At 36.1% G+C, this 22,280-nt stretch overlaps 1 protein-coding gene across 2 annotated transcripts in view; it reads left to right on the forward strand.

Annotated features, from left to right (window-relative positions):
* The first annotated feature begins 16,327 nt into the window (after positions 1 to 16,327).
* LOC123540967 (laminin-like protein epi-1) overlaps positions 16,328 to 22,280 on the forward strand; it is a 70,658-nt gene continuing 64,705 nt past the window's right edge. Inside the window, exons 1-4 of one of the 2 annotated variants that reach the window (XM_053527186.1) lie at positions 16,328 to 16,461; positions 17,842 to 17,903; positions 18,760 to 18,906; positions 19,782 to 19,901. In XM_053527186.1, the coding sequence (XP_053383161.1) occupies positions 19,879 to 19,901 (23 nt within the window). In that variant the 5' untranslated portion in view covers positions 16,328 to 16,461; positions 17,842 to 17,903; positions 18,760 to 18,906; positions 19,782 to 19,878. The remainder of the gene's footprint in view (positions 16,462 to 17,841; positions 17,904 to 18,759; positions 18,907 to 19,781; positions 19,902 to 22,280) is intronic. The other variant, XM_053527185.1, reaches the window with a different exon arrangement.

A 22,280-nucleotide genomic window follows, 5' to 3' on the forward strand; every position in this document is an offset into this window, starting at 1 on the left:
TCAACAGAAAATTATTACTTAACTAAAAACTGAAGAGCCAGGACAATAAAGGTGAACTGTGCAATACAAATGGTTAGGTTCTTAACATGGCTAGTTTCTGAGGGTAGATGAAGATGTTAATTTCAAGGGTGGAAAGTGTTGTAAAATTCACAATAAAATTTATACATATGTCATTCTTATAAGCATTGTGTAGAAGGCCACTTGGGGAGACATACTGTTTTTGCCCTGTCCATTTGTCCGTCACACTTCATTTCCGATCAATAACTGGAGAACCATTTGACTTAGAACCTTCAAACATCATAGGATGGAAGGGCTTATAGAGTAAAGGAAACCTATTGTTTTTGGGATCACTACATTAAAGGCCAAGGTCACAGGGGCCAGAATGTGGAAAACCATTTCTGATCAATAACTTGAGAATCACTTAAACCAGAATCTTGAAACTTCATAGGATGATTGGACATGCAGAGTAGATGACCTCTATTGACTTTGGGGTCACTCAATTAAAGGTCAAGGTCACAGGAACTAGAACATGGAAAATGATTTCTGATCAATAACTTGAAAACCATTTTACCCAAATTATTGAAACTTCATTGGTTGATAGGACTTACAAAGTAGATGAACTCTATAGCTTTTGGGGTCATTCCATCAAAGGTCAAGGTCACAGAGGCCATCCATCTGTCACACTTCCCTGGAGAACCATTCAACCTAGAACCTTCAAACTTCATAGGATGATAGGACTCCTATTGTTTTTAGGGTCACTCGATCAAAGGTCAAGGTCACAGGGGCCTGAACATGGAAAATTCTTTCTGATAAATAATTTGAGAACCATGTTGAAACTTCATATGATGATTGGACATGCAGAGTAGATGACCTCTATTTATTTTAAGGTCACTTGATCAAAGGTCAAGGTCACAGGGTTCAGAACATGGAAAACCGTTTCCAATCCATAACTTGAGAACCATTAGACCCAGAATGTTGAAACTTCATGGGAAGATTGGACATGATAAGTAGATGATCCCTGTCTCTTTGACTTTTACTCCTGCCCCCTACTGACTTTTTGCCTATTAGTACTATGCTTTTGTGGAGTCTGATGTGCGCTTTTTTACAAAAGCATCTTCTAGTTTATCTTCATATTTTCACAGAAACATGTCAGGAAAGTCGACTGCAGTAATATGTTTGATTGTTTTGTTTGAGTTTTAAATTCCGCCAACACATTTTTACAAGGTGACATGGTGACAATATCATGACTCGCATACAATTAGTTGGACTAGCTATAGTGGTACCCTGCCATATTATATATCATAATATTGATAGCATTATACAATGCTATTTTATATATCCATTCACAAGGATGCATGCATGCAAACTGTTCTGAAAAAGGGGTCTATGATTATTGGACATTGCCTCAGATACCTCACATAATCATCAAATCTGATTATACAGAAGTGCAAGTTTACAGCAAGTGTGAGATAGATCTCATGAGGAGCAAAGTTGAAAAATAAAGTGTTCAGATCTTCTAGTTAAAAGAGGTATATATAGATCACTGTAGTTAGTCCGATCAATTTGTAACAGGAAATGCCAAAATACTTCGGAAAATGGGAAAAGCACCAAATTTGGCACAGCTTTTTATTAAAGCATAAAACACATTTGTTTTTTGGGACCCATTTGATATCTGTCAAGATGGCCGATAAAATGGCCGCCAAAACTCAATATTTACTATACAAGATTCTAATGAAAGGTCATTATATTTATATTCATTCCCAAAATATAAATGTATATGATAAAATAAATCTTAAATTTGAATCAAAAGCAAAAAATAACAATTTAGATGATGTTAATTTCTTTCTGTTTCCATGGTAATGGCTAAAATCTAGCCTTTAAAACTCAGTTTAATATTATCATAGCGAAAACTTAGTTTTTTTCCCCATATTTTAAAGGTTTTTTTGTTTTACTATATTTAATTTATATTACATTACTTGTATTCTCTCCAAGACAGCATATTAAAACATTGTTGTTATTCCCCCACCAGTGTTTAGCCAATATGTCAGCCATGCGAAGTGGGATACTGCAATAACTTTAAAACTAAAACAGATTTTTTCATGATACTTGGTACATGGATAGATGGCAATGTGGAAAAAGCCAACATCATTTAAATGTGTTTCTATGGCAACAAATGTTGTTGCTATGGCAAGAAATAGTTCACGAATATGACAAAAAGTGTCATTGTGCTTTTCTTCAAAACTAAGAGAGATTGTTTCTTGAAAAATTGTACATAGATAGGAGGAAAAAATGAGAACATGCTTGTTATTTTATTTTCTCCTTTTGTACATCTTTTCATCTGTCTGTATGTCCGTCCATCATTCGCAAATGATGGATTCTTCAATAACTTCAAAAGTACAAATTCTAAAGACTTCTTACGAAACCTTGTTTATAGATGGTAGGTAATATGGAGAATGTGGATGTCTATTAACTTAGTTATAAAATTGTAGTTCCTATGACACCAAATATGACAACTGCCCCTTTCGGTTTGGGACTTAGAAATGCAAGAAAAGATTATAGTGACGGGCTTAGTAGGATCAAATGAAACAACGTTCCTAATTATGCACCCGCTTTAACAATATCTGCATAATAAATTGATCACAAGAGTGAAATATATTACTCAGCACAGTGAGCTGAAACCTGAAATAAGGTACATGTTAGATACACGTGTCAGTACACACAAGCACGAGATGGTAGATAACTTTAGTTAACTTGCATAAGGCAGTGCAGAGCATTTCAGCACTTTTGACAAATTACATCTTCCTCGACAGCCTTTATCTAGGTTGCACATGCATTTGAGGAGCTATTGGTATGAGACTGGTGCTTGAGGCAAAAACTACCAGGTTCCAATTTATCAAAGATACCTCTGCATCGCAACGATGTTCAGCAATATATTGAAAATTAAAGCTGTCTTTGATATGGATTGATGTATCACAGTCAATTCATGATCAGTGTCCAATTCCACCTATACCACAGAAATATCATATGAACAGTTCGTTTGTAGGAAGGCGTAGAAAATGCATTTAAAAGCTTGATTCACTGGTAATCATGGGTTGTACTGGTTAGTTTTGTTTGACAAGACAGCGTCATTCTTATATTGGACTGCTTAATTGGTAGTGACATAGCCTTACAAATCGTAGATAAACTAGAGCTATCACTAAAGGTGATGAATGTACCCCCCGCATGCACTGACACAGTACATTGCAATTTGACGCACACAAGATTGCATAATTATGTGGACTGTATGTATATAGACTGTATGTATACAGTATAGTAACAAAAAACAAAGTCCCATAACTATGCAGAATATTTATCTAAAAGAATGTAACATGCACCATGCACAACTAGGGTTGGTACTGATCACTTGTGTGAAGTTTCATTAAATTGTGTGTAAGGGTTTGGTAGATTAGGCATGCACAAGATTGCATATGCAGACTGCATGTACATAGTATGTTAACAAGAAACAAAGTCCCATAACTCTGCAATTTTTGTCGCTGAAAGAACCTAACATGCCCCATACACAACTACTGTTGTTACTGATCACTTGTGTGAAGTTTCATTAAATTGTGTCAAGGGGATGAGGAGAGATGGTGCGCACAAGATTGTGTCTATGTATATAGTATAGTAACAAAAAAAACAAAGTCCCATAACTCTGCAAAATTTTTTTCTGAAAGAACCTAACATGCCCCATGCACAACTACTGTTGTTACTGATCACTTGTGTGAAGTTTCATTAAATTGTGTCAAGGGGATGAGGAGAGATGGTGCGCACAAGATTGTGTCTATGTATATAGTATAGTAACAAAAAAACAAAGTCCCATAACTCTGCAAATTTTTTTTCTAAAGAACCTAACATGCCCCATGCACAACTACTGTTGGTACTGATCACTTGTGTGATGTTTCATTAAATTGTGTCAAGGGGATGAGGAGAGATGGTGCGCACAAGATTGTGTCTATGTATATAGTATAGCAACAAAAAAACAAAGTCCCATAACTCTGCAATTTTTTTTTCTAAAAGAACCTAACATGCCCCATGCACAACTACTGTTGGTACTGATCACTTGTGTGAAGATTCATTAAATTCTGTCAAGGGGATAAGGAGAGATGGTGCGCACAAGATTGCGTCTACGGACAGACGGACAGACAGACAGACGGACAGACAGACAGACAGACAACCTGAAACCAGTATACCCCCCCTTACAACTTTGTTGTGGGGGGGTACAATAATATTTGCTATCTTAAAACTAGTATAAATACTCGCATTCAATATGTCTTTATCTGCTATATTTTAATTTCAGCAAAAATGTCCAGAAATAGATATTAGAGCACATTTTTTGGTAGAAATGATGGATTCTGCTCCTAATTTATACCCCCATCACACTCAGCCACATTCCCATTACACCCTAAAACACTGGCAGGATGTGGTAAGAACTTGTACAATGTAGAAGAAACACAGTAGACACCAATAAGAACATGATCTATGGTCTCCATGAGCATGGAGGATGCGGTCGAACTTTGGATATACAAACAAAAATAGTGAGGACGTGGTCGAATCAGCTAGAACACAGTAAGAACTTAATAAGGACGTAGTAACGATGTAACTAAATATAGTAGGATGTAGTACAAGCGTGGTGCAGATGGGAAAGTCTGCATGGCGTTCTCATTACGCTGTCACTTGGTTGTCATTGCGTTCTTGCTACGTCAATGGAGTTCTCACTACCACCTCTCCACGCTTTTGTGCTATGATCATGGTACGTCTGTGCCATGTTGTAGAAAACCGCATTAGGTTATCAATACGTTCTTTCGGTGCTTAACATGTCTATGTAACGTTTGCAGTAGGTTCTCACTGTGTCTGTTTCAGATTCTGAGAATTGAGTATGAATACTGGATCCACTTCCCCATTACTTCATTTTCAACCAGCAATGGGTATGAATGCACATCATCAGGAATTACCACATAATCACGGACTCAGCAGCACTGGCAGCTTGTGGTGGACTTCTGGACCTTCGTATACCCTTCACGCTCCCTTCGCCTTTTCCACCACAGCCTCTCTATAAGGCTGCTCTGATTTTTTCGGCGGCCTTGTTGTATATTGTATTTGTTTGTTGTTGAGAGTAGATGTGGACACAATATAACTTGCAGAAGAAATGAAAAAGAGGCGGGTGGCGTAGTATTTATAAGTAGTTGATGAATGCAGTGAGAACGCGATGCGCATGGTAAGCGAGAGGTGCAATCTGACTGGTCGTACTAAGAACATAGTAAGAACGCATTGGATGTGAAGTTCCACATGGTAAGAAAATTAGTGGGAATGTGTTAGAAGCAGTGAGAACCTGGCAAGGATGTTGTAAGGGCGCAGTATGAACTTGAGAACTGCACATTTTTTGAGTTTGACCCCCGTCCCCACCGCGTTTATCGAAATTTACAGGACACAGTGTGGTCTTCATGGTCTTCGTCTGAGAGTGATGGGGGCATTAGTGACTTAGAGGTTAATACACGACAGAGCCGGGCCGGGAGAAGATAATCGGCCCGGAAAATGAATAATGGCCCAAGGGCTTTAGCCCGAGGGCCATTATGAATTTCAGGCCGATTATCACCTCCCGGCCAGGCTCTTGCGTGTATTAATGTCTTTAATACATATGTTTTGTTTCACTACTCAAGGAAGGTAGAATTACAACTCCTGTCGCTAGATTTCAATGGCTAAATAGTTTGGGCACTCTTGTCTCAAAATTTGTGTTTGTTCGTAGCCGGAAACAATTTGGGGTCATAAGTGAGTTTACTATAATAAACTTATTCTTGCACATTAAGACAAATTAGATCTACAGAATTTCTTGTCGGTCAGGAGCTAAAAGTAAATTCGTAGATTACATCTAATGTATCTATCAAACTCATCTAATCACCATTCTAAAAATGTGGAAGAACACACACTTTGAAAACTAATTGCGATTTTATTTCTAGACTAGCTAGATATCTGGATCTTTGTTTATGAAAAGCAGTCATGCATTTTCACTGAGAAGAAACCCGCAACTTCGTCGAAAATTGTGCGAATCATGCTGTTTTCCAACGCATACTCGAACACTGTTGAAACTCGGGACTCTGGCTCCAAAGTAAATACGAGCATGTCATGTTTTATTACTAACTTTAAGCCAAGATTTGTAATTCTACGATAAACAATGGTTTAACGTGTAGACCAGTGACAGACCATTATGACGTTTATGATGACGTTTTATGTAGCTACTGGTTTCACGCGCACGTGTTCACCGGGCGGATTATGATTATGAGTTTTCGGCCCAGGCCGATAAGTGATAATCAGTGCGTGAAAGTAATAACCTGCTGAAAACACATTCATTTTTGTTACTATATATAGTAACATATGTATTAATGTACATTATATGCTAATGACATTAAACTATAAAACTATTGTTATGGCACAATGTGCTACAATTTGACAAAAACAGAATATTACAGGAGCATGCAAATGTAAATTTGATTAGGCTGATCAAACGGCAATGACTTTTTCCCAAGTAAATCACGACTGTCTGACAGGCCGGGGATGTTCGCATGCTCTATCGCACTAACATAGTTAATAAACTATATAGTTTTTCTGAGTGTCATTAGTTTTCTTACTGTAAATAGATTTAAATGAACACAGCAACACTAAAATATTCTGAGTCGCGAAATCTAATGACAAAGTGAAACACATGTCATTTATTCACCAATAAACAGTCAAAACTTCGTTCGCTCAAACTCAGATAATTCAAACACCATCCTTCACTCGAACCCATAGTCAAGTCCCGACCAAATTCATTTATAATATATATTGTTCGATCACTCAAGCTACCGATAATTCGAACACATTTAGTCGGTCCCGACAGGTTCGAGTTAACGAAGTTCGACTGTATTTATAATAATTTACAATTGTTGTAAAGTTCTTCATATGACTGCTGCCATTTTGAATATTCTTGATATGTCATTTACCATTGTATACTTAATTTTGACTCACATAAATACATTCTGACTTTTCTTCTGCTCAGTAGCAAATTTTATCAAAGGTTAATATAATATGTTTGAATTTATTCAAACAAATGATTTTAGCTAATTATAGTGATGACTGTAAGTGTCTATATAACTTTTATAGCTAATATTAGGTATCTTAAAATATATACATGCATGGTGGTCATCTTGGATTTTTCGGCCATAATGGACTTTTTGGGAAGGGTATCATGCTAATTTTTTGTGTTTTGCCCTAAAGTAGTTATGTACCAAGTTTTGTGCTTTTCCCACTTTTTACACAATTTTACTGGACTAATTAAGCCGGTTGCTCAGTGGATAGACAGCTTTAATAACATCATGTTCAGGGTATTTTAGGTATCAAGTCAACTCGTCCCCTAGTCAACTCGTCCCCCAGTCAACTCGTCCCCGATTTGGTCATTTCGTCCCCCAAAATTGGTCATTTCGTCCCCCTCATGATAAAATTTGGTCAACTCGGCCCCATTTTGGTCAACTCGTCCCACTTTTGGTCAATTCGTCCCCCCTTTGGCAATTTTGTCCCCATAATATTTTAGGCATTTTTGTTTTATTTATGACATTTTTTACTTCGAAAACTTGTATTTAAAATTATATTGAGTTTTGAAGGAGTTATATTGGAAATAGTTCACTTTAAATAATTAGGTTTGATACAATGATAAAAGAAATATACTGGAAATATAAGACAATTAACTGAAATAATATGAAATAAAAATAACTAAAATGCCCTTAATATGAAAAATACGATATAACAGAAAATCTAACTGTTTAAAAATCATAGTAAGAAAAGAGAGATCAATAAATCCTTACCCCTGATCATAATAGAAGAAAGTTTTAATTAGAAATACAATAAAGAATAAATAAACAACGAATATCTGTCACTTATGTTTTACTTAAAATAACCAACATGCTTTATATTTATTTTGTCATCAAAATATATTAAAAAAATACTTCAAAAGTAAGGAGACAGTGGTTTCTTAAATAAAGTAGAATGAGCATATCCCTGCATACGAAAGGTGTTAAAGATTATTAATCACATTAAAATGCGTTGATTGGGCTGATTGGAAGGTGTTAATGGTATTAAATAGCATGAGAAGGTGTTGATTGACCGAATGAAATGTGTCAAAATTGTCCCGTAGTAGAATTACATGTGTTAATAGTTGACTGAAGTGAGGAAATTATTTTTATAAAAAAAGTTTGATAGAAAGTTCAATCTTATTCAAGAGTTTGAAAATAAGCCGCATCAAATACGGACATTTAAACAGTAATCATGTTGTCCAACATAGCAGACTTACGAAAAAAAAAAACACAAAAAAACCCCAAAAAATCCTCCTTGTTAAATCGATCATTTTTAAAGCAAAAATTTCTTAAAACGAACGAAAACTTATGTATATTTTAGCATAAAATATACTTATTTGGCATGTTTCAAAGAAAAAAACAAACTAATTAATCATACTATGATTTTTTTTTCAAAAATACGTTTTAAAAAGGGGGACCGAAAAAGGGGGGACGAAGTGACCAATTTGAAATCACCTAGGGGGACGAAATGACCAAATCGGGGACGAGTTGACTGGGGGACGAGTTGACTAGGGGACGAGTTGACTGTAAATCGTATTTTATGGGTGGGGGAACTAGCTCTACGGTAATTTACAATATTTAAGTTTTCTGAAAAAAAAAGTGCTTTGATTTATACTATATAAAAAATAACAATAATCAAGTTAATTCAACTTTTGCCTCTCGCAAAATAAGTGATACTTGGGCGAATTAGCTCGCGCAAAGTTACCTCCCTTAGATTAAACTTTGCCATTTGTAAGGAAACGCTGTTTATTTTTATTTTGGAATGTTTTTTTTTCTTATTCTTATTTCACATGCTTGTAATAAGCCTTGATATTGAATAAACTTTGAAATCATTTGAAAATGCATGACGTGGGCGGTTAAATGCTTGATGGCAAGTCAATTCGTCTACGTTCCCGCAAGGGATTTGACGTCAACAGGTCAACGGTAGTCATAGCCTCTATGCCGTCTAAACAGCTGATCGCATGTATTGACATGCTGCCGTTTGACTGAGGCCTGGCGAGGCCGACCAATTCTGTGCAGATATCCTCCATGACTGAGCTCGGGAATGAAATTCAGTTGACAATCTTCAACACTAAAGTACAAAGGCGTAGCCAGTATTTTCTGGAAGGGGGTGCGAATACTGTCTACTAGAGTGGTGGAACCTATGCTCGCGGTATTCCTATGCTCGCGGTATTTCGATAAATACTCTTTCTGCAGAAGCACTGATAAAAAATATTTCATCATGCTATGTTCAACACCGGTCAGTGGTGAAATGCCTTTACAACAAACGTAGCGGTAGCCGCGCGTGCCGCTCATGTGACGTAGACTCGTTTTACCTATGCTCGACCAGATTTACAAGTATTTTTCTTGGAACAAATAAAAAACTGACAAGGTTGTGGAAAACGTTTAGTTTCTGAATTGACCTACTTTTATTGGTAAATTTCCACCCAAGCGTTTGGCTGACGTTGATCAGGATAAAATATGGCGCGGTTCATACTATAGGGTGTAAAACACTAAATTTTAAAGTGACATTTTCCTATGCTCGACCAGACCGATTTCATTTTTCAGAGGTAATTATAAAATCAAACAAACAAATATTTTATAGTCAAAACTTCATATTTTCTAGTTCTGTTTTCAGATTTTAAAATCAATAAGTTTCAGACTTTCAAACAAGAGATAGAAACACCTACCTGAAAAGCGGGCAAAAGGAACATTGGTAAATGGTGTGTCTGCAGTATCCATCAAGTAATTTAACAAGAAATCAAACTGTTTTAACAATCAAACAAACCTAAAAACTTCAAAAAGTCAAATGTCCATAATCATTTTATCCAACTTGTCTTATGGCGCAGTGAATCTTTTTATCTTAAGCGTCTACATGACGCAACTAATGAAGGGGCCATTTTTGTTTTGACCTTTCGAGAGGTGGGCGTGTTTGTTTACATCTTAAATTTTACTTTCAATCGATAGTTTACAGATATAAGCTTATGTCAAATTATCAATAAAGGTCAGAAGACTATAAAATACGTTGTTCCAGTACTCTTCTTAAAGAATTCGGGAAAGACGCATCATTTTCAAGAGGAGATTCACGGTAAGTATTTTCACAGATGCAAAGAAGCTGTCGTCTGTAAACAAACAAGCCCCTTAAAGATCTAGATCAAATATGTATGATGTCATACAAGGATGCTGGGAAGGAAATAAATGAACAAAGACCGTGAGTTCAAAGGTTTATTTCAATAAACATGTACATTTATAAATAGTGGTCGAGCACTTGGCTGGTCGAGCATATAGGTAAAATGACTCTATACAGCAGCCGATACATTTTACACAATCTGTATCCGTCGCACAAATCTCACACAAATATGTCAAAATCACTAATTAAAGTTAGTTTTTTTTAGAAATCATGCATTACATTCAGATATAAGATACATTTAAGAGCAAGATGGGATGAATGTGACGCCTGGCTACACTACGATAGCCTTGCGAACCATGAAAAGATCGATGTTGATCTTAGTATTTTGACAAAGTCCAAATGGTTCTTTCTGAGATGTAGGGAGGAGTAAATTTCCTACACAAAAAAGAAGTGTAGAAAACATTAGCGAGTTAATCACTGTCGTTGTTTGAATCTTTAATACTTGAACATTCTGTTTTTAAACAACATTATTATACGTTTTTAAGCTTTGTTCTAATAGTGACTCTATTTCTGTAAGGGAAATATACACATAGAGGCACATACTAAATTTTATCCTCATTTCTTTTGTTTTTCACATAATAAATGAGTAATGTGCTAAATATTATATTCGCATATGGTTGTTTGTTCATTTTAAGCCTGCTGAATTTTTTTTTTTGTCCTTAGTTTAATCGATATTACATACCGCCAGCATAGGTTCCCTTCAGGGCGAATTTTCACCTTTTCACGTATGCCGTGTCGATAGCTCACGAGACGACCAAGTCACGTGATGACGCACATCAACAATATGTTTCGATAAAAGGAGGATAACTTTAAGTTTTTGCATAGGCAAATCGAAACAATATTTTTTTCTTGCTTCTTAAAAAGATTATATATGTACAAAATACCGCGAGCATAGGTTCCACCACTCTAGTGGATTTCTTGTCTAGGCCTCTGGTAATCTATTTGGAAGGCCAATCTATTTGTTTATGATTGAACATGTTGAATTACCATATTTTTTCAATGACAGTACTGTGTATAATTTTCCAATGTTGTGCAGTAGATGTGCCAAATGTGGGGCATACACTCACTCAATATGTGTGAATAAATATAGATTTTATGGAGGATAGTGCTGTTCCTTTCCAAGAAAAATGTTACAGCTAACTGCCTAGCTCTATATTACTGTAACTTTACTGAAATTCAAAGACAAATAATTTATTTTCTCAAGCAGCTATGGCAAGCCCCAAGGTTCATTTTTAACCAAGTATAACATTATTACCAAGGTCACAGATATTTTTGAAAGAGACAGCTTCACTGAACATGCTGAAAAGAGGTTATGGGTAGAGGAAAGTCTCAGGATATCTGAAACTTCAGTTATTAAATGCCTTTAAATGAAGTTAGAAAAATATGAAATGTTTATTAGTCCCCTACTGGTTGAAAACCAGTTTCGGGGACTATAGGAATGCACTTTTCCGTCCGTCCGTCCGTCCGTCCGTCCGCAATTTCGTGTCCGGTCCATAACTCTGTCATCCATGAAGGGATTTTAATATTACTTGGCACAAATGTTCCCCATGATGAGACGACGTGTCATGCGCAAAACCCGGACCCCTAGCTCAAAGGTCAAGGTCACAATTGGAGGTCAAAGGTCAACAGGGCTTTTTTCCTGTCCGGTCCATAACTCTCCCATCCATGAAGGGATTTTAATATTACTTGGCATAAATGTTCCCCATGATGAGTCGACGTGTCATGCGCAAAACCCGGACCCCTAGCTCAAAGGTCAAGGTCACAGTTGGAGGTCAAAGGTCAACAGGGCTTTTTTCCTGTCCGGTCCATAACTTTTCCCATCCATGAAGAGATTTTAATATTACTTGGCACAAATGTTCCCCATGAGAAGACGACGTGTCATGCGCAAAACCTAGACACCTAGCTTAAAGGTCAAGGTCACAATTTGAGGTCAAAGGTCAACAAGGCTTTTTTCCTGTCCGGTCCATAACTCTCCCATCTATGAAGGGATTTTAATATTACTTGGCACAAATGTACCTCATAATAAGACGATGTGTCATGCACAACTTTCAAACCCCTAGCTCAAAGGTCAAGGTCACACTTAGCAGTCAAATGTTAACATAGCATGAACAGGGTCTGTTTTGTGTCCGGTCCATAACTCTGACATTCATTAAGGAATTTTAATATCACTTAGCACAAGTGTTCCCCATGATGAGACGACGTGTCGTGCGCAAATCCCAGACCCCTAGCTCAAAGGTCAAGGTCACAATTGGGGGTCAAAGGTCAATAAGGTTTTTTCCCTGTCCGATCCAGAACTCTGTCATCCATCAAGGGATTACAATATTACTTGGCATAAATGTTTCCCATGATGAGACGACGTGTCATGCGCAACACCCAGTACCCTAGCTTAAAGGTCAAGGTCACACTTTGAGATCAAAGGTCAAGAGGATTTTTTTCCTGTCCGGTCTATAACTTTGTCATGCAAAGCAGGATTTAGATATCAGTTGGCACAAATATTCCCCTGGATGAGACAACATGTCATGCGCAAGAACCAGGTCCCTAGGTCTAAGGTCAAGGTCATATTTAGAAGTGAAAGGTCAAATTCAAGAATGACTTTGTACGGAACATTTCTTCTTCATGCATGGAGGGATTTTGATGTAACTTGGACCAAATGTTCACCACCATGAGGCACCCTTGTTTTTAGAATTACGTCCCTTTGTTGTTACTATAAATAGATTTTATTGTAACTTTTTTATTACTGGCGGTAGAGAAAAATCGAGACCACTTTTCTGTGGTACAGCATGCATGTTACATCCAATTTTTAGGTGTATTTTGACCTATCTCTACCTGGTAAAGAGTTTCTTGTGGACTTATATTATATAGATTTTTTTTTTTTTTTTTTTTTTTTTTTTTTTTTAAAGATTAATTTCCCTTTGTTGTTACTATAAATAACTTACATGATAACATTTTTATAATCAGCCAAAAAAATTCAATATGAAAACAACTATAGGTTTTTATATATATAAATTTTAATCCAAGTGTTTTGTTATAACATATTGTATATATAGTACAATATTGTTTATACATCATTGACAGATATCAGTTCATTATGTTATACTGCAGTAGGGAAAATTAGGTGCCTTCCAGTAGGGGACTTTGTATTGCATGGCAATACTTCATTCACTTGTTCAAATTTATTCTAAATGTGCATAGTATATAATCTCTCTCACTAAAATTTGCCAAATGGGAGCATTTCTCTCACTGAAAATATTGGACAAAATATGCACATGCGTAATGTAAAAATTTCCAGGTACCGTATAGAGAGTTAATTCTGCGGGGGAAAAATTCTGCGGTTTTGTCCTAAAATGGGCCTAGTTTATTTCTGCGTTTTTTATTTCTGCAACCATCGAGAAAAGCAGGAATTAATTTTTGCGGTTTGCATAAACTGCAAGTAAATTCTGTGCATGGGGAATAGCTACCGCATTTACTACGTCATGATTAAAGACTCAAATTCATATCGTTCTCATCAGTTACGTCTTTGTGGCATTATTTAGGTCGGAATCTGGGACAGTAAAGTTGGCGCAGCTGATTTATGTTTAAATCTGATTTCTTTTCAAACTGTGCCTGATAAAAAAATCAAGAGTTAAAAATGAAAACTGTAGGTCTTGTACTGGTAATTCATTTTGAAAGACATTTTCATAAAATGTAACACTGCTGGTAGAAAAATTTACGATTTATTTACAAATATATATACAAATGCAAAATATAATAAACATAGTCCGTTCACAGTCCATTAAGTTACAACAGTTACAACACACAATAATTAGTTTGTTTAACTTTTCATAAACCTATAGAGTACTTGTAAACATTACATGCCTGAACAGTCAGGGGTGTAACTGTTTTAAGTTATGTAACCTATTTCAGTTACTTTTTCAAGCATTTTATAAACTGTATTAGTTATAAAAATATAGTTAACTCAGGTAAGTTATTCAAAAAAAGTTTTTTTGCTGTTCTCACAAAAGGACCTTTAAAGCGTAATTAGTAACAAACTGCGGTTAATCAAATTCTCTTTTAGTCTGATCATGACCTGTCAAGCATAATGGGATGTTAAGAGTTTTATAGCTTTAAAACTTTTGCATAAAACCCTATCAGCCTTGCGTAAAAAATTTTACTGCATAATTGGAAAGATAAAAGGTCAAGGATTCAGGAAATAATTGCATTAGTCTCATTCAAAATGAGGAATTGGCACAGGAGGGCTTTGTAATATTTTATGATAACTGAAACAAGTTATGAAAGTATAGGCGGTAACTCAAATGGGTTATAAACTGCGATAACTCGAAACAGTTACACCCCTGACTGCTGAAACGGTAATCATTCATTCGTGGACAATAGATTAATACAATAACAAATGCAATCAACCACAACTGATACGGTGTAAATAACTTGACAGCAGATGAAAAACTCTTGAGATAAAGATAATGGGTCATTATATTAAGCAAAACATCAAAGTTTATGTCTGCGTCAAAAAATTCTGCTGATAGTTTAAATGTGCGGAATTAATTTTTGCGTGACAGCCTCAACCCGCAGATTTAGCAGAAATAAAAACCCACAGAAATAACCTGCTGTACGGTATATTTGTTCCCAAAACAAGAGTTACTAAATATATCGGTAACATCTTCAATGCAAGCAGGCACTTAGTCTGTGTTCAGACTGTATGTATTGTTCATATGAGATAACTCCTGAGGCTATTCAGATTTTGTATAATTATGTCTCTTTTCTTCTCAAAACATATGGAATAGATAATCAGAGTCTGGAAGACTGATGAAGTCAGAAAATATAAAAGAATTATTGTTTTTCTAAAAAAAACAAATTATATAGTCGGTAGCAAGACAAACAGGCAGTTTATGCTGAGCTTGAAATGTGATGGTGCAAAATAGCAAATGGAGCTGTCTTTGAAAAGCTTGTTGCCAGCTACCAGCTGCTCTCCAACATCTGTGCAGTACTTAAAGTGCTGTTAACCATGTCGGTAACAACAGCGTCTGCTGTGAGATCGTTCAGCAGTCTAACTCCGTAGTACAATGTCTGAACAATGGTTAACTGGACTTGCGTTGCTCCACATACACAGCGACCAAGTGGTTAATGTTGACCAAGTTTTTAACTACTTTGACGCCAAATGCCACAGACGTATTGCACTTATGTTTGACTAGGCCAGGGAAGAGTATGATATCCTTGACAGTGACTAATTTCACTGAATTAGGGGTTCATTCCGCACCACAATGAAAAAGATTTTTTGAAGCATGATTTATTATGATTGTAATTTACTAAATGAACACACTTTTGTATTTTTATGGTACAAAGATATTATTAATAACCTTTACCCTGCTAAATATTTAGAATGGACTGGTCCATCATTCAAAATTTACTGACCGAATAGCAAACAGTGCAGACCATGATATTATTTGAAGGGGTATCACTGAAAGTTTACTGACTGAATAGCAAACAATGCAGACCATGATCACTCTGGATGGACGTGCAGGCTGGTCTTGGTCTGCACTGGTTGCAAAGGCAGAAACCACTTGCTACCAGCAGGCTAAAGGTTAAAGTAGTATATTAATCAGTATTTTAAAAAATATTGTTTAGATTTACAGTTGATTTATTGATTAACCTTTAGCCTGCTTTTGTAATCAGTGCAAACCAAGACCAGCCTGCACTTCTGTTTTAATGTGGATTTCAGATACCTTGTTGTTTGTGCTGAAGGAGGTTGGCTAGTAATGCTCATAACTTTCTTTTTACTATTTCCGCTGACAAATGTAGAAAATTATTCAGTTGCATTGTTTTAATGCCAAATTTCCTGTAAAGTACATGTACCAGAAGCAGTTGATATCAGTATAATATAGGTATGGTAGATAGCACCAGTCTGTTGAATATGTCACATTTCTTTCTGGAGGTGTCGCTGATCACACTAAAAACTACACACTCGCTCAGTTGTATCTCAAGAAAGGCAGACATTGGTTCAAGATCATTCTTTTGTCGTTTGCAGGCGATGAATTCTACATGTTGGTAGATATTTAGAATGATACCACCAGTTAGCAGCTACTAATAAACCAGACAAACCTATCAAGGGCAGAGGCTGCGATTTCCTATGTAGCATTGCAGAGTGACTGCTTGTATTCAGTAAGTGATTTACAATTTTACATGTTCCGTTAGCCTGTTTTCGAAGTTTTGCTATGACAGCTTTATGCCTGGCCTTAATGGCTTTAAATAGCAGGATCTGAAGTGTCTTGTTGTCTGTCACTGCTGGTCAGTTCCAAGTGTACCTTGAGCTGTGTCTGGCTCCAGTTAGAATTCTTGGCCTTCCGTACTTAAATGATTCCAAGATGATACGGATCAGCTTCTCATTTGACATTCCAGGCATTGCTCAGTTTAATTGAAGAAATCATTCATTTGGAGATGAATCTGTTTTACTTTCAATAATTGTCCATGATATAATCAAATATTGATCTTTGTTTGGGGGTTCTGTCTTTTAAGTCATTAAAATGTCTATTTTTCTGTAATTGTAGTGGGCAAATTAAGCACTTTTTACAAAAAATTGCATGTTTTTTTGAGTAAATACTTATTTTGATACATCATTTTACAAGAAAATAAGGCCTTTACTTAAAACATGCTGCAAGACCAGCTGGTGACATCACAGATGATTTCATGAAAATCTAAATGAAATTTTCAAAAGAGAGACAAATTAGATGCAGTTTTCCTTCAAAATTGCAGTTTCCAAGCCATTTTTTCCGCAAAGTAGAACCAATGTTTGAAATGTTTCTGCGTTACAGAATTTGGTTTGTGATGAGAATGTCTTGTATAATATTTCTCGCAAGATCCTAAATGACAAGATTTTGGGCGAAAAGTTTGGCTAAATCAAAAATTTGGTTAGATTTAAGTGTCACCCCAGTATTTAGGTACTTTTGGGCTGTTGTATCCTAGGAAGTAGTTCTTTGAAATTTTGAAATCTACATTTTGAAGCAATCACTATTTTGACTGGTTACATTTCAAATAGGGCTGGGACGATTTCAAAATTTTGAAACCGGTTAATAATTTGTTTGAAATCAAATCGAACCAGTTAATCGGCCGCCATATTGAAATTGCTGTTTTCTTTCCTGATGACCGTATCAAGGTACTTTCAGTAGCTGACTTCATTAGAAACTTACCGACTTTATTGTTTATAAGCAGTGTGACAATAAGTCATATTTTGTGTAGATCTATTTTATTTTATATATATCACGACAGGCAAATCCGAGACTATTGATTATGTTCAGTTGATGTGTTTTAGCAGAAATATACTGCGGGTCTATGTGCTGGTCAAAGGAATATGATTTGTGTTGTTTATTGTTTGAGAGTGATTACCGGTTTTGCAAAATTGAAACCGGTTTCATCTAGTAATCGAATCTGATCTGATTAACCGAGTAATCGTCCCAGTCCTAATTTCAGATGTATTTATTGACATTGTGTAGATTTTGTGTCATTTCAGATGTCTTTAACAGTTGTTTTGTCTGTTTCCTACAGGACCACATTTCTGTGCAGATGGATTAAAAAAAGTACTCTGACCAGACGGCCTTGACAGATGGGTATGAAGATTTTTACAGTGATTGTAAACATTGAAATGTAGCAAAAGTTCATTGTTCATGGGAGTTGTTCTCTGGTCATACATTTCTTAGATAATGTCAAACTTCAGAAATACAGAGCTGCCATTGCTGTAATCTTGTTGTGAAATTCACTATTCATGTCCAAAAATGCTTGTTTTACTATACAGCAAAGAAGGGGAAATGATGCCGGGTCAATACCATATATTGAAATGAAACTTTCTACAATGTTTCCTAGTGATGAACTTGCCTATTTTATCTGGGACTGTATTTTACTAGAGCTATTCTGCCTGCCTCAACATCAGCATCACACTTTGCAGCTTAGTAACTATAAAGTTGTATCTCAGTAACAACTCTATATATGAGCCGCGCCATGAGAAAACCAACATAGTGGGTTTGCGACCAGCATGGATCCAGACCAGCCTGCGCATCCGTGCAATCTGGTCAGGATCCATGCTGTTCGCTAACAGTTTCTCTAATTGCAATAGTGTTTGAAAATAGCGCGGATGCGCAGGCTTGTCTGGATCCATGCTGGTCACAAACCCACTATGTTGGTTTTCTCATGGCACGGTTCATATTGGAATGAAACTATTTGCAATGCTTCCCAGTGATTAACTTACTGAAATTACCAAATTTTATAGCTCCAGATTGAATTTAGTGTAAATAATGGCCCTTTTGGTTGTACCTTGATGTAATAGTTCAGTTGAACTCAAAGCCTGTATCTTAAAAACATGCTAGTTCATTGTTTAAAAATTCACTTTAAATTAACTTTGTTTTTAAGGAGCAACTACTATTTCTTTGGATTAATGTAACATTTTGAAAAATGTCTCTTCTTTTATAGTTAAATGACACTGCAAAGTAACAGAACAGCAGAATGAGTACAGACCGTGAGTGTCAGACGTAAAGAGATACAAGTGTTTGTTCTAAGAGGAAGCATGGTGTACGGAATGGACTGAGGAAGTTAATTTGCAGTTAAACAGTCTGACAGGTATAATATAAGAGTCTGAACACTTAAAGCAGAATAATTCATCTTCATGGAATGTTTCTGATTTCAGATGATAATTTCACAAAAGCAGTAATAGTTCATGAATTTGTTAATACATGACCTTAAGTCACAAAAAGAAACAATTAGTAAACATATCATTTATATCTAGAACAAATATGGAATGTATGCAAATTATTTTAAAAACTAAACTAATATATTAAAAACATTTTGTTAACAATTGAAGGGAGGTAACTCAAGGTAAAAATTGAACCCTAAATGCTCTTGCTTAGTGGTAGTTTGATACTTGTATAGATTCCTTACTGAAATATTCACTTATACATTTAATGTAAGAGAAAACTCACAGCTTAGCACTGCCAGTTTCTATATGAAATACACAGGCATGTTTAAAATGATTAGAGACTGACAATCAGAAGTGTATTTAATATCAATTGATCCACTTGTATGTCATTTACCATTCTGTATTTTCCCTTTATATTATTTGTCCTATGTTTGTTTGTGCTGTGTCTGTCTATAAGCCTATCCTTTTTTTGCTCTGTTCTTCTGGTCAACAGATTTGCAGTACAGTCATGGATTTTCAATTAACAAATGTTTACAATAACAAAGGGACAGTAAAAGTAAAGGATTTTAGGGAATTTTTCTTACTTGATCTGAAACTTTTCGTATGTTTGGTTAGACATTAAGAAGTACACAGCATACAACTTCTCTATAATAAGAAAACTTTTGAGAATTCTAGTTCAAAAAGGTCAAAGCTTGCAGCTGATTTTCAGTAATTTAAAATACGCATCCAGAACTTCTCCAGATTTACTAAACATTGTAAAACATGTGTCTTCTTTGTAGTGAAATTTTTGACATTACAGTAAAACAGAATAGCTACAAACCATGACTTTTAGAAGTAAAGAGGCACAGGTCTTTGGTATGTGATGGAAACTCAAATGCAGTGGATATTTGGATGTCATGGCAGTTATAGAAAATATCCAGTAAGTAAACAGATCATTATGTCTTCCCCCTGGGACAGACATATTGTTTTTGCCCTGTCCATCCTTCCGTACGTCACACTTTATTTCTGACCAATAACTAGAGAACCATTTGACCTAGAACCTTCAAACTTCATAGGATGGTAGGGCTGCTGGAGTAGACGACCCCTATTGTTTTTGGGGTCACTCCATCAAAGGTCAAGGTCACAGGGGCCTGAACATTGAAAACCATTTCCGATCAATAACTTGAGAATCATTTGACCCAGAATGTTGAAACTTCATAGAATGATTGGTCATGCAGAGTAGATGACCCCTATTGATTTTCGGATCACTCTGTTAAAGGTCAAGGCCACAGGGGCCTGAATATCGGAAACCATTTCCGATCAATAACTTGAGAACCACTTGACCCAGAATGTTGAAACTTCATAGGATGATTGATCATGCAAAGTAGATGACCCCTTTTGATTTTGGGGTCACTCTATTAAGGTCAAGGTCACAGGGGCCTGAACATGGAAAACCATTTTCGGTCAGTAACTGGAGAACCATTTTACCCAGAATTTAGAGTAAAATTTAATGACCCCAATCAAATTTGGGGTCACTCTATTAAAGGTCAAAGTCACAGGGGCCTGAACTTGGAAAACCGTTTCCAGACAGTAAATTGAGAACCACTTGACCCAGAATGTTGAAACTTCATAGGATGATTGGTCATGTAGAGTAGATAACCCCTATCGATTTTGGGGTCACTCTGTTATATGTCAAGGTCACATGGACCTGAACATGGAAAACCATTTCCGATCAACAACTTGAGAACCACTTGACCCAGAACGTTGAAACTTCATAGGATGATTGGTCATGCAGAATAGATGACCCCTTTTGATTTTTGGGTCACTCTAATAAAGGTCAAGGTCACAGGGGCCTGGTCATAAAAATTATTTCCGGACAGTAACTTGAGAACTACTTGACCCAGAATGTTGAAACTTAATAGGATGATTGGACATGCAGGGTAGATGACCCCTATTGATTTTGGGGTCACTTGATCAAAGGTCAAGGTCATAGGAGCCTGAACAATAATAAACACTAGGCTCAAAATGTTGAAACTTAGTGGGATGACTGGACATGTCAAGTAGATAATCCCTATTGCAGCCAACCATCAGTGTCTCTTTGACTATCGCTCCTGTCTGCTATTGACTTCTTGCCTATACGACTATGCGTTGTGAAAGACATGCGCTTTTTTACAAAAGCATCTTCTAGTTTGTATTTAGAATCATTTTCTACTAATCAAGCTGTAGTTAGAGTTAAAGAAGATTAAACAATGATTATTATGTTTATTATTGATGTATAAACCAGTATTTAACATTTGAGATAACTCAATCTGAAAAAGAACACTAAAAGGTCCTTCCTTTATAGCTTACCGGAGGAAGAAGTGCTAGAGGTGAGCTTTTGTGATCACTCACTTCCGGTTGTTAGACCATTCTCTTTCAACATTTTGCTTCCAACAGCATCTCCTCTGAAACCAGTTGAAACTTTGAAAGTCTTTTTTGTCAAAACTGCAGGGCTCATCTCTATAGTTGCTGTGTGGTACTCTACCATGTTGTTCAAACATGCCCCTAGGGTCCAAAGTGGCCCCACCAAGGGGTTCACTTGTTTTACATGGACTTACATAGGAGAATTTCTAAAAATCTGTCAAAAACTGTAACACTTTAGGCATGTAGCATTGTGCAGTGGTGCATTACCAAGTTTGTTACTTGTGATATATAAGGAAAACTTTAAAAATCTTCTGGATCTTAGATATTTAGCAAAAAGCATTGTGTAGTGGTTCTCTGTTGATATTGTTCAAATCATGCATGTGAGGTTAACATTGGCCCTGTCCAGGGGTCAGTAGTTTAACTCAAAAATTTTACCTGTTTCACTATGTTACCTGTGTGCAAAGGATATATGAAAAACTTGAAAAATATCTAAAACCTCAGGGTCTAGAGCTTAGAAGTATAGCAAATAGAATTTTGTAGAGGTCCTATACCAAGAAATCATTTACCCATTTGAGTCATATGAGTGATATAAGATAAGGCCAATATGGCCGTCTTGTTTTGTTTTTGTAAACTTCAGGTTTTTTTAACGGAAATGTTCATGTAAGGTAGTGAACCTGTGATGACACTCGGCAATTTCCGTTAAGTGTTCTTTGTATTCTGGTTTGGCAATTCAGCATTCTTCAGATGTAAATGTAGCTCAACATGCACATGACTTGCCATAAAAAACCCAGAGAATGCTGTTATTACATACAGAGAATACATAATTTGCTGTATATCATTATGGGTCCACTACTTTAAACAATCTAGATCTTTGGCTCGAATCATGAATTAAACCTTCCCTAACCTTTAGTCTCTA

This window comes from Mercenaria mercenaria, chromosome 16, assembly GCF_021730395.1.
Source record: "Mercenaria mercenaria strain notata chromosome 16, MADL_Memer_1, whole genome shotgun sequence".
Lineage (NCBI taxonomy): Eukaryota > Metazoa > Mollusca > Bivalvia > Venerida > Veneridae > Mercenaria > Mercenaria mercenaria.